Source organism: Thermobia domestica, chromosome 5 (assembly GCF_964235325.1).
Source record: "Thermobia domestica chromosome 5, izTheDome1.hap1.1, whole genome shotgun sequence".
Lineage (NCBI taxonomy): Eukaryota > Metazoa > Arthropoda > Insecta > Zygentoma > Lepismatidae > Thermobia > Thermobia domestica.
In genome coordinates, this window is record NC_137458.1 from 162,426,617 (window position 1) to 162,441,212 (window position 14,596).

The window sequence follows — 14,596 nt, forward strand, 5'->3', positions numbered from 1 at the left end:
TCGTTCATGAACAGTGTTGAATTATGTTTTGTTGGAGAAACATTTTGTTTCATACCATTGGTCAATTCTTGACATTTCTTTTTTTCTATCACTCGAAAGTTGACAAAAAAAAAAAAAATTGAACTTTTATTCAATAACCAGTGGCGGCTAATGTTTAGTGTTGCAGCGTTGTGCAACGACCAAAGTATTTCAAGGAAAAATATTATTAGCTGTAGTAGTAAAGAACAGGAAAAAAATACTTTCTAATACTCCTATATACTTTAAATAACATATTCTTTTTACTTCTATAACTGTAAAATCCTTAATCCATTTTAAAAAGCGAAAAACAATCCCTCACAGGGTCTTTAATTTATATTGCATTGAAGCGAGCATACAACGACCAGATTTCTACAGCTCGGCAATTGGAATGAATGTTAAGTCTCCTTTCCACTACCTTAGTAGTTAAAGGCTCTGGTCGTTGCAGTGTTCCTGCAACAACGCGGCACGGTTTCCAGTGAACGAGAAGATTTTTCGCGCCAAATAAGATTTCTGAATTTTATTTCACTACCAATCACATAATGGAATTTATTTTTATGCATTCATATTTTTAAATTACGAGACTATACTGAAGGAAACCAATATAATGACAATTAAGAAAAAAGTGATCACAAAATTACAAAATACGAAAGAAAATATGTAATAGACTAGAAATCAAATGAAAGTAAACACGCATTTACAAATTAATTCTTAGCTTACATAGATAATGAAGGCTTCTTCTACAGTAACTTGTAAACCAAATATTAATAAGTCAATATATAGAATCCCCTTTCTGTGGACAGTATTTTAGTATATACATATTTGTTTTATACTCTTGAAAATGTCCACATAAAACTGTATGATGGCAAACACTACATTGAATTTAGGACTAGTTAGCAATGATCAGGGGCGCTGTTATAAGGGGGGTCCACCGAGCCCGGACCTCCCAAAAAATTTCGAAACTTGACTAACATGTGTAGAACTATACTTGTTTAACAGAGAAATGAATGATGTAGGCAAGATATTTTATTTTACGGCTCGTCATGTACTCTTTCTTTTCTTATAAAAAATAATCGTTCTATCATTTTTTTCTAAAAATATAGGTGACAGTAATTACAATTACTTATCGCCTTTTTGGGTACAGAATAAGACAGGTTCGATATTACATAGACATATTGGACCTCTCAAATACTTTGGACCCCTCCCACCTAATTTTTCTGGGTGTAGAACTGGCAATGCTGTTTGTTTTGACGATCTTTGACTTTTGGCTTCTGTTACATACTGATGTTACGTCTGGCGGGTTTCAAAGTTTGCTTTCCAGAACGTATCACATTAATAAGCATTGTTTTCTCTTGAGTGAAAGTATATTATGTTCATCGTACATTACTTACAACCAAGACGGATGATTTGGAATGTAGTTTTCCTTTTACGCACGTGTATGGGTTGGTGTGTATGTGACATTCGCGATTCATATAGATACCTCTTTTGTATCAGCTGTTTTTTTTTTTTTTTTAAGCCAGTTTTGGTCTTTAGTTATTAGATTTACTTGGGTTGGGTGTGTGCTCTAATTCTGTAAACAACCTACAAATTCTGAATGAATTCTACACCATGACTTCTATAAATAACATTTAAAAAAAAGCAATTTTCCCAGCTCTCCACTGAGGAAAAACTTGCAATTAAGGCTTAAACAAAACAAGCAAAGGGTAATTCAGAAGAGTGTTTGAAAAAAATCCAGTTTAAATTCGTAGGGCATCTTATGGCAGCAATGTTGTTCGCCTTAGATATATTTCCACAATATGTTTTAAATTTTACTAGATAAACTGTGAATAAAGTGTGCCCATTTACATTTTTTTATAATACTAATCTCTGCCACGAACTGTCTTCAATCTACGCTGCAGAAGAATTTGGATCAGTGTCAGGACGACTGGGTTTGCTAGAATGAATTGTTCGCAATAATCTGGAAAAATTATTTAGTGAATCTACGAAGTTTCTGAAATTAATATTAACTTTACCTATGACGTTAGCAAAAAGAGACAGGCGTTTTTCCACATCGAAAAGAATTGGCACTTTCAAGAAATTGAATGTTCCAAGAAAATTTATCACCATTGGTTATGTTTCCCATAGAAAAAACCTGATAATGGGAATACCAGGGTTCAACCAGCATATATTAGATAAATTTACTCAAATCAAAGAGAGGATAATAAATTTACTAATTAAATAAGGTGACTTACCTGATAAAATGTTCTGCATTATTTTTTATTATTTTTTTTAAAAAAAATATGATTTTATTTAATTTCACATGTCACATAGCATTTGCATCTAAAGTTCAATGAGTCCAGTTTATATATTCTGTCTCCGATCATTCATACTACAACACACGAAACCACAATCCACCGGCCGCCACTGTCAACAACGGAAAGTTCTTATCGAAACACACATATGTACACACCATCACACATACACACACACACACACACACACACACACATACACACATAGACACACACACATACACACATAGACACACACATACACACACACACACACATACACACATACTCACTCACGATTGTGTGATATGCAGTGACACTAGTTGACTTTGTGTATGCAAGAAAACACTGGCCAGTCAGGCGTCAATTGAAAGAAATATTAACAAGTATAGACATAATAATCACGTATCAGTGAAAAACAAATTGCACTTTTCATTACATCAGAAGTAAGAATTTTGTTTATGTAGCATTAAGTTTTAAATATTCCTAACGGTATACTTAAGTAAGGTTACGAATGAGCTAAATGATCTGAAAATGAATTACGACAAGCTCTCATGGTTTTCCAGCAGGGTATGAAAGTCTTATGTACTGCATGAATGTTTAACATTCCTCGTAGATCTTTGAGAAATTGATTGAAACGAAAACACCAAGAAACACACAAAAACATAATTCCAGTTCTGTATTGTTCCGGAAATGCGAAATAGAATTAAAACAGAGAATAACTCGTTTACAGTCATACTTGCTTTAACCAGAAAAGAAGTTTTTGAGGCCACCTACAAAATATGTTAAGAGGACGCCATAACCCATATATACTTTTCGTACTAGTACAGCTGGGGAAAAAATGCGGCGTTTATGGTAAGACCAAAGGTGTACGCAGCAACTTTCCTTTGGCGGGCATATGACTTTCTCAGGAGGCCAGACCTTCATATACGAATAGCGAATTGAAAGCCTTGTTTCAGGATGTGAAAGCATTAATAACTCGCCATGCATGCCAGTATAATATTATTTATTAATATTATTTGTAGTTGAAACATGGGTTTTGATACTGTGCAAAATTAGAATAAGATGTTGTAGGAAATGTGCCAATAAGATATTTATAGGAAAATAAAAAAAAGAAAAAATGTTCCAGTAAGTTTATTTGTTTGATGTCCCTTTATAAGTGTAAAAATTGTAAAAAGGAGGAAATATTAATTTCGGATACTGTAGTAATAAAATTGCAACTGTGTGCATCCAGTTAGGTAAATGAGAGTAGGTAAATTAGAGAAATCGTACATGAAACACTTGTTCGGTAACTCTGCAGTCGTTGGATCCCCCACCAACTCACTGACAAACAGAAAAGAATGTGAGTAAATTGGTACCGCTAAATGTTGGATAGATTCAATGGAGAGTGATCAAAAATCATTTTCAACATCATCACAGGTACCGAAAGCTAGATATGTCAGTAGTACGATCCAGAAACGATGCGGCAGTCATCAATTTGGGTCTTCCCACGTGCGGATTCGCTCCAAAAAAAAGGGAAGAAATCTCAAAGCGTTGGGAGAAAATTATTTGCTCTTTCTTCTTACCCAGTGACCCTATCGTGACAGTTTCGCTGGAAGAACAAAAACAATGACAGCACCCAAATTGTTTGAAGCGGTGAGGATGGAAGTCCACATTCAGGTCTGCGCGATCTCCTCTTGCACCATGACAATGCATCTGCACACACCGGTGAACAAACAACGGGGTTTCTGACCGAGTTAAAAATAAAAACTTTGTCCCACCCCCTTACAGTCTTGATTTAGCCCCATATAACTTTTTTCCTTTTCCCTACAGTGAAAGAGAAAATCATGGCCATTGATTTGAGTCACCGGAAGTTTCTTTGATTGTTTATGGGGAGCACCTAACAACAATTCCTAAAGAGATATGACGTTCGACGTTTCAAAAATAGTTTCCGAGAATGAAACAATGTGGTGGAGAATGCTTAGAGATGTGAGAGTTTGGACAATGTATTTTTTTTTTTAATAGAATGACCCACGTATACTCAAAGAGAGAGAGAGCATTGGCGGGGTAATCATGAAATCAATGTGGCAGATTACTGGCGGTATAAGGGTAATTTCGTTGGAGACTCAGCAACAACAACCATCGGTGGTCCGCTATTTCGTCGTTTGAGGTCCGCCGCTTCTTGCTAATGTGGATATTATTTCTGAAACACATTTTTACTAAGCCATAAATAGCAAACATTATCTTTGCATGTGTTTCTATAGATAAACATATATCGTTTGTAACATCTGAAAAAGAATAACCTAATTAGGATACAATAATCATTCCACTTACTTTAAATTCCGATTCCCGAAAAATATCTTGTACTTCCAAGCTTTTGGCTCTCCCCTAGAGCCTTACTTACGGAGGATACGCATGACGAAAAGAAATTTAAAGGTAAGGGTCAGGGAACATCTCACAGATGCTAAAGCAGAACATTCAGTTTTAGGTCTTTCGAAACGTTTAAAAGAAGCGCAACAGAACAATGTAAACCCAAGAATTTTATTTGGAGCCCAAATGGAGGAGTCTTGTTTTTAAAAAAGTTTATTTTTATTTTAAAAAAATGATAAGGGTTTTAACATAGATAAGGGTTAGCGAAGCAAGGAATGGGAGATAGTAATTAAAAAATACATCCAGTATTGTCACAAGAACAAAAACATTAACATGAGTTGGCAGCCTTCTTTGCCTGAACGAAAGAACACAACTTGGGCCCGCCACTTCAAAGTGTATTGCACTATCATTTGATGTGTGACTGGCAGCAATGAATAAGGTGTTTCTGCATCGTTCTAGTCCGGTGGGTCCGTTTCTTTATATTTCCTTATGTTTTTATTATTTTACTGCTATTTTTATCCCCCGTGAAGAAGGCTAAAGGGGAGAACTGAAATCATGAATTCTTGAAGATGCAAGAAATTTTCAGGAATCATAATTGAAAGTAGGTGAAATGATTGTTAAAACTCCTGAGCATGTTAGCAGATTGTCTAGAGCAGTATGCCGCGAAATTTTAGAAATTACAAATCATGAAGGATTTAATAATTAGTTTAAATCAATTTGAGAAAGACTGTGCCAATTAACATCTCCACCAGCAGCAATAGTGCTCAGTTCTAGAGTCACTACTTTATAAACATCTATAGTTTTGCACTATTAAAAGTTATACATGGTGGACATAAACTCTCTCACTGATAACAAACATTAATAACAAGAAAACAACGAATGATAGAAGCATGTGGTCTGAAAACATCGCTTGTATGATACTTCACGATTTTGCCACAGCTTCTGCCATCTACTGCAGATGACCGCAGCGCGATAGTCATTTGTTTAAAAATGACGTCAGCACAGCGAAGTGTGTGTTGTGGTATCATGAAACAAAATCTTCCGTCACAGTTCAACGAACATTCAGGAGAGAGTACGGACAGCAGCCACCAGATGATAAGAGCATCAAGAAATGGTATAGCAAGTTTATTGCAACAGGAAGTATTTCAGATCGTGAAAGCGGTAGATCAAGTGTTAGTGAGGAACGTGTGGAAACTGTTTGTGTTGCCTTAACCCACAGCCCACGGAAATCCTTGCTTTGTGAACTACTTTCTGTGGGGTTATATTAAAGACAGTCTACGCAACACCTGTCCGTGATATTGCAGCATTCAAAAACAAGATAAGGGTCGTAATAGACACAGTGACTTCTGAAATGTTGAGTAACACATGGATGGAAATTGAATATCACATGGATGTCTTGAGGGCAACTAATGGAGCACACGTAGAAATTCTCTAAATCAGGTAAAAAAAAAAACCTTTGAAATTTCCTATTATTTGATGCAAACCGCATGCTTCTATCATTTTTAATTTTCTTGTTATTAATGTATCTTATCAGAGAGAGACTATATGTCCACCCTGTATTATTATTATTAATAATAATAAAAAAAAAATAAACAAATGTGTCGCGATGTCGGGAGTTCAGTAGTGTGCCGTCAGTTAAAAATGGTTGGGAACTACTGGTCTAGCGTGTAATAGTTTATCTGTTACTGCAATATTATATAAATAGTAGATATACCATAGGGATTTTATATAAGGAAGGTAGGTTACTTGTACATAGTAAGGTAAACATGAACTAAATATCAGACAATTATTTACAAAATCAGTGTGTATTTTCTCAACAGTATTGCAATACAAAAGAAGCTTGATTACACAGCATGAAAGCATTTCGTAAGGTTCGTAATGTAACTTTGAGATACAAACGCTAGCTACCAAATAACAATTATAAATAAGGAGAACTAGGGCGAGAAAAACTCTATTCTACTTTATTTCTACTGCCACTATCACTAAGGATAAATCACAGAACTATTGTAAAACTAAACTAAAACAAAAGCAAATCAATACAATGAACATAAAAAGGAACGGAATTTTATAACTATCACCATGGTGAAAGCAGAGTTTCAACACTGAAGGATTTTCCAGGTTTCTTTAACAATTACAGGGCTGTAAGTGCGCATGCTGCACTATGATTCCATTTAAGAAAGGTAATTCGGAAATTACAAATTATTATTATTATTATTTTAAATTTGTCAGTATATAAACCTCTCTTCCACTTAACATGAGACTTGTCCATTATTTAACAGTACATTACAGGAGCCACATTTTTCCTCCTAATAAATATATATATTCCAAATTATTTCTTGTACTTTGTTGATTCCAGATACTTCTGCGTCAGTCTATTACCAAAAGATACAAGTCAACTGCTGTATTTTTAAAAATATAATAATGTATTGCGTGAATGCTTGTAGAAAAACTGAGATTCTCGTATGTAAGCTGCTCCCTTTAATACTAATGGTAAAATTATATAAGAATACTTTGTAGTTGTGTCTCATAAAATTAAAGTTACGCATCATTAACAAAAACCTTATCCATAACTACAATTTTAGGATGATTCCATTAAAAGACTTCTAATGAATTGTGTCAACTATCACTCTTTTTTACAGAGAAGGTCAAATGACAGTTTAAAATTTATTTTCTCCCTTCTTTATTTATATACTGTCTTTTAAATTAATAGATGGCACTTTTATTCTACGTGATAAGATTATTCTCAATACTGCCTCATGTTTTATAAATTCATCATTTCATACAAGATTATGCTATATGTACAGTTTCAGGTACAGTATTTATGTTAAATTTCTGTCTCTGTATTTTGATTTTTCTTTGACGTTTTATCGCATAAAAAGACAACAGAAGTCTCCACATTTTAACGTATTGATTGTTCTCTTTGTAATGTTAACTTTCTAGTCTGTTCTTTTCTTTTTTTAATACAAACCTTCAAGTATGATCATACCATACTGCTTGCAGTGTAAACGACTTGATACATTCATGAGCCTTTTGATAGCTAATGTAACAAGAATATCTTCAACTAACAGGAATGACTTTATTAAGATATTTAATTTCTTCCTGCATATGTACAACTCAAAAGACGTTGACGTTTATTTGATCATTTCTAATAATATTTTCCAATTTTAAAATGGTTTCGATCAATTACAAGGAAGCCTTTACCCTGGCCTGTTGGAGAAGTTATCGTTACTTTCTCTGAACACATCATAGCTCCTTCACACGAATGCAACAAAGAAAACCACACCTGAAATTTCCACGCCTCACTTAGATTTCTCCAAACGTTGTGATTCATAACAATTTCAGACTATTAGGGTGAGATTCTTAATGTAAACGATGGTAAATAAATGACTGACTTCTTCAGACATTTATTTATATAAAAATAATCGTACACAATAATTCGTCATTAATTTGATTTCAGTTTATAATTATTTTTATAATATACTTTGTATCTTACATACTTTAATTACAAAAATATATTTTATTGAGTTATAGTTACAAAAATGCGTTTTAATGCCATAATATTATTGTATCAACCAGACCTCTGTCATGTGTTACATTAAAATATATTTTAATTTTAAAGGAATTATGCATTACATATATATTATTTATGGCATTTAAATTTGTATCTGTACACTTCAGCAAGTTCGATATGCAGCAAAATACGATTTATTATATGGACTGTCTTAATTACAGTGAATAAAACTTATCTGCTTAGGAACAACTACTCTTTAACAAATACTGACATTCAAACACATTCTATTTATACTGTCTCTATTTATACCGTAACATGCTTACAAATCAACTTATGTAGTATACTACACAAACAGCAAAATATATTTAAACACTGAAGCAAAAATACAGTTTGCAGAATTATATGTGACACTGGCTATAACTATTTATAAAAATCTACTTTATATGAAAGCATACCTACATACTCTTATCCATATGCTCGAAATAAAATTCCTTAAGATGACTGGAATACTTTTCTCACCAATCAAAGAACTTACTTAAGCAAAAGGATCAGGATTCAAAATACAGAACTAATGCTTAATTTGGCTTGTCACGCTGATATAATAAATTAAACCTTTTATGATGTATATACTGCTTTCAAGGTTTGAAGTAATCTCCGGACTGATCTATTACGATAAGACAGACAAGATAAACAGAACTTCCTGATGATTTCTGTATTTTCGAGATAAGTACAATTCCGCCTTTATTACTGCTCACTTCAGGGTTATCACATGAGTATTTGCTACCAGCGTATTGCGCGCACAACCTAATTATTCTATAGTATTTTCACTTACATCACTCACGTACATCATCATTTGAAGAAACTTAAAAAAAATGAAGATCAAATTTTATGGGAATGGTTTAAAAAAAAACATTTCAGGTGAATTCCACACAATTTTTACCCAATATTATACGTAAACATGAAATGAAATATTTAATTTAACGTTCCACAATTTTGCACTCTAAACTAAGAGAGGCAGATAAGAATTGAAAGTGAGTCATAAAAGAACTAGTAGCATGAGGAAATGGAAAGAAGGAAAGCTTCCAGAAAACTCAAAGATAGTATTGTACACTACCAAATCAAGTAGCCTGGGACTGTGCATAAGTTCCTTCCACTAGAAGTGAGTGCTAAGCACCATACCAATATATTTTTATAAGTATTTTCAACTCTGTTGATTAAAAGTTTACTTTTAAGACTGAAGTCACACTTCGTCCAGTTTCTTTTTTTTCTTTCTTTCTTTTTTTAATATTAAATAAGTGAAATGAATTCTCATACACGATACAGAATAATAGTACCTTTCAAGCATTTCCTTCTTGATTCAGAATTCAAGGATTTATATGTTTAACATAGTTATTAATACTAAAATGTGTGATGAATAGTCCAAAATAACGAAAACGACTCTTCTATTTCACTAAAACTTCCTTCAATTCCTACTTATAAGAATTGTTTATTTCATTGAGCAACGGTTATAATATTAAAAGATAAAGTTTCCTTTTATATCTTCGAGTCAAAAAAAAAAAAAAAAAAAGTGCTTTGGCGTTCTCTACTATCCATCTGATGTACTGACTATCTTTGAAAACTTATTCCAACTTAAACGGAAGCTTACAGATTTCAATTGTTACGCATTATTAGAGTTTACTCCCTTTGTTTTTATAGTTTACTGATTACCCCATGATTTTGCTCCCATGCGAAGACGATACTTTATAAAAATTGAGATGTTAAGTATTATTGCCTTCCATTAAGTAAAAGAAAAAGAACTATTCTCAAAGTAAATTAATTCAAGCACATGTAGATCCTTTATTTCCGTAATTAATGTATAGAACTTCTTAAAGATATATTTATTAACTTTCCGGTAATTATAGCCTCCATCTCTTACATTTAAAATTCATTTTCTTTCTGCTTAATAGTGAAGCGAGAAGAAGCTGGTTTTAATCATTTTGTTAAGTATCAATATTAAACTGAAGAAAATTCTCAATAATCGCAGAACCTTATTATTACAACGTAACCATTAAGGTATATTATTATTATTTTTTCTCATTTTGCAATAAACTATTTCCACACTAGATATCATTCATCTGTAGTTAAAGAAGGTATAAAATATGAATTGCAATAAACTCTTCAAGAGAAGAATCAAAGAATTAACATTCGTTATTATATGCCTACTTATACCAGACAACACAATTTTTTTTACAATGTTATAATTTATATCCAAAATTTACTTTAAATTTTAAGAATAACAAGGATGTGTAGATTCAGCATGCTTAAGGTGCCAGGAACACAGTTAGCTCATGACAGTTCAGGAAAATAATTCGTCATAATCCACGTGGTGGGATTTGAATCCTCTCAACACATCAAAAGTCTATAATAAGAATGGTTCACAAGTCAGGTTAACGATCTCAACTCTTATCAATTAAGTTTCTTTATTTAACACTTGAATACGTAACTTTAATTGCGATGGCGTCGATTAAAGTAATACTAAAGTATACAAAAATGTTACTACACAAAATATTACATAAAATTATAGTAAAAAATGTATTCTTGTCAATATTAATAGAAGCCTCGAAAACCATGGTATTATTAGGAAGACAGATGCGATTTTTTTTAAAAAAAGAAAACGCAGTCATCTCACAAACAAGATATTTCTCCAATTCTGACGAACTGACTTCCGGAATTGCAATTTAACATTAAAGGGTATCAGTAACATATCAAAACATTCTCCATTGCACCTGAAATTAGTAAACGGATTAAGTGAAAATTTTCTGCTGATACAATGTGGAATTCTAACTTGATAACAAGGTAAATTTAATTATAAAATAAGTTCTACAATAGGAAGATACATATCACAACATCAGATCGTATTGAGCAGACTACGACTACAATACCGCGCATCACAATCAGCCTTTTCTTTGGTCATGTATGGAAAAATCACAGACTAACTCCACTGTCATAGATCACCGCCACCTTTCCCTCTATGCTTAGGGGCTGGACAATAACACGCCTTTTTCTGGCAATCCAGATACGATTTACAGCCAAGAGTTATGGTGCCTGTGAATAACATTTTGGCAGCAGTTTTACAAGCTGGAATAAGAAGAAAAAGTATTATCTAAGTATACATAAATAAATACAGTTTATTCATATTATCTAAGTATACATAAATAAATACAGTTTATTCTGCAAGCATTAATGATTGTGGAAGTACAATGAATTTGCTACAACTACTGGCATATACAATCTTGCCAAACCAACCACGTGGTCTCCTTTAAAATTCCTATAAATCTATTGCTTTAGTTTGCGTAAGTAATGGCAACAATGACTATACAGTTTAACGGAAATGATCCATTGCATTACTCTTATGAACTTAAGAATACTTTATCATGATCCAGTTGGAATGCAAAGTAACTGGTACCAAAGCCACAAGTAAATATACGTAGCTACGTAATAAATTGCAATATTATGTCAATATTTTTCTGTTTTATCATTTACCTTTTGACACTGCCTATAGCCTACCTATTTTATGGATTTAGACTAAAGGACGAAGGTTGATAAGGCCTATTTGTGATCAATGATAAACTCATTTCTTCTTCTTTTTCTTTTATTATTATTATTATTATTATTATTATTATTATTATTATTATTATTATTATTATTATTATTATTATTATTATTATTATTATTATTATTGGAATATTACTTAAAGACTGAAACTGACGCATTTTTAATCAAATTATTAAAATGATGAGTGGAAACACCAATTCTGATTATTACATCTGTAAAATTTTTAATGGACAGTTTCGACCACTTAAATTATGAGCTTGCTCACCACTTCAAGTTACTCACACGATCGAATCACTTTATAAATATATTTTGCACTTTTAGTGCAAGGGTTTATAGTTGGAGAGAAATTTCTTGTTAAACTGGCTCTTTACGCAGAAAAACATATTACGGGAATTTCTTCATGAAAGAACTTACAACTTAACACCAACACCATAAGCGATCTGTACTATAGGCACTAACAAACATGAAAATCTGTTTTAAGGGATGTACTTGAACCTGAACCCACAAAGTGGGGGTTATGTGTATATTTCCTGAAAGCTTGGGTCAAGGTAAGATCAAAACCGGTTACCAAAATTGGGGAGGTCTTTTACATTCCGTTTGGGACCAGTACTTTTCTCATTTTATTAAAATCTTTAAGCGTGTCCCTAAAGTCCGTTGCAACGCCGAAAAATCTGAAACGGTGAGACAGATGTGAAAATAGAAAAACATGTCTTTCATCATTTCAAAAGTACAACGTACCAAAGTAAAATAAATTGCCCCAGGGTCCTCCGCAGGGTAACAGCCGGGGACCAACTCAAAATTTTTAAATGGAAAGGGGGGTCACCTTGCATATCGTATGAAAGATCGTGTTAAATGAAAGAAGATAAATCAAGTCTCGACTCTCTACGATAAGCCTGTGCAAAATAGCGGTGTGTCAAAATATCAACACAATCTTCATTGCAAAGTCTATGGCCACTCGTATGAATCTGAAAGGGTGGGATAGGTGTAAAAACAAAAACACGGATACGTCATTATTTCAAAAGTATGACAATTCAAAGTAAAATAATGGTCCAGGGTCCCTCACAGGGTCCAACTCAAAATATTGAAATGGGAAAGGGGTTCAAGTTGAGAATCGTATGAAAGCTGATGTTACGTGAAAGAAGATGAAACAAGTCTCGACTTTTGATGATAAGCCTGTGCAAAATGGCGGTGGGTCAAAATATTAACACAAGCATTATTGCAAAGTCTATGGCCACCCTATTAATCTGAAACGGTGAGACAGCAGACAGGTGTAAAAAACCTCAAATGTATAATAAAAAGTAAAATAAAATAAAATAAAAATATGTCCCGGGGTCACCCGCAGGATCTCAGACGGCGTCCAACTCAAAAGTTTCAAATGTCAAGGAACAACTTGAATAATTATTTTGTTAATATGTCAACCATATTGTCATTGCATGAACATGTACTGATTAGTAAGCCTCAGAAAGGTTTACGACCTTTCGCTGCGACAAGGCTTAGGTTATGAAAGAGAAAAGGCCCCGGCTGGATGTTGTTTATGTAAAAACTAGAAAGACAAAACTTGTTGAAAAAGTCGTGACTGTGCTAATTGGAAATGCCTGAGAAATCGGGAAGAATTCGCGCAGACTCTTCTCTGCTAAACATGAGAAATTCTATTTTATGCCGCAACTAATACGGTACCTGTCGAGGTCATAGCAACCAACTTTCTTTATATATATTTGAACCCCTTTTCCATTTCAACAATTTGAGCTGGACCCCGTCTGGAACCCTGGACCATTATTTTACTTTGAATTATTAGACGTTTGAAATAATGACATATCTGTGTTTTTGTTTTTAACACCTATCCAACCGTTTCAGATTCATACGAGTGGCCATAGACTTTGCAATGAAGATTGTGTTGACATTTTAACACCGCTATTTTGCACAGGCTTATCGTAGAGAGTCGAGACTTGATTTATCTTCTTTCATTTAACACCAACTTTCATACGATATGCAAGTTGACCCTCTATCCATTTAAAAATTTTGAGTTTGACCCCGTCTGGAACCCTGCGGAGGACCCTGGGACAGTTTATTTTACTTTGATACGTTGTACTTTTGAAATGATGAAAGACATGTTTGGGCCATTCCATATGAAATCAACAAATCAAGGTGGCTCATGTGTTTGATTTTCTTCAAATTTTGTACAAATGTTGTGGTATCCAAACATAATAGAAATTTTACAGCTCTACCTCAAAGGCGACTGCTGTAGGAGCCATTCGAAATTTAAAGGTTTTGTGCAAAAAACTCCTAAGTCCACCTTCGACTTAAACTACTGAAACCTCTAGAAATCTGGAGATATTAAAGCTATTTGAAAATGGTTTTCACTAAAACAAACTTAGAATTTGTAGCATTTAAAACATTGTATTAATAAATTTCTCAAATGGGGTTAAGCATATGAATTTCGCCATCAAAGAGAAAAAAGAAGGAAAAATGTCAAAATTTGGCAATTATTTCTGAAAAAGGCCCACCTAACATCAACCTCAAATTTTCAAAATAAGTAGCTCTGGTGTTCCTCTTCAACATACAAAAAAATTAGGAGGGTGTTTTCTGGTATGTTCAAGAAAAACAAATTATGACAATGTAAGATGAGGGCGGATTTAGGCACTTTTTGCACCCCCTCCCTATTTCTAATGACTGTTTCCCGTGTTGAAAATGTTTATAATTGTCAAGACTGAGGTGATTGAATATATTAATGTGCCAGAAATTTGAAACTTCAAGTACCATTGCTGAAGGTACTCAGATTCTGTCATTAGTTCTAAAATCATGGACAACTATGAAAAATATTGAAACATTTCAAACAACTCAGTATCTCGTTTGTACA

At 33.3% G+C, this 14,596-nt stretch overlaps 1 protein-coding gene across 1 annotated transcript in view; it reads right to left on the bottom strand.

Annotated features, from left to right (window-relative positions):
* Positions 1–6,420: 6,420 nt before the first annotated feature.
* Positions 6,421–14,596, bottom strand: part of GXIVsPLA2 (phospholipase A2 group XII) — a 32,577-nt gene continuing 24,401 nt past the window's right edge. Inside the window, exon 4 of the mRNA XM_081759297.1 lies at positions 6,421–11,262. Coding sequence (XP_081615423.1) covers positions 11,129–11,262 — 134 coding nt within the window. The 3' untranslated portion in view covers positions 6,421–11,128. The remainder of the gene's footprint in view (positions 11,263–14,596) is intronic.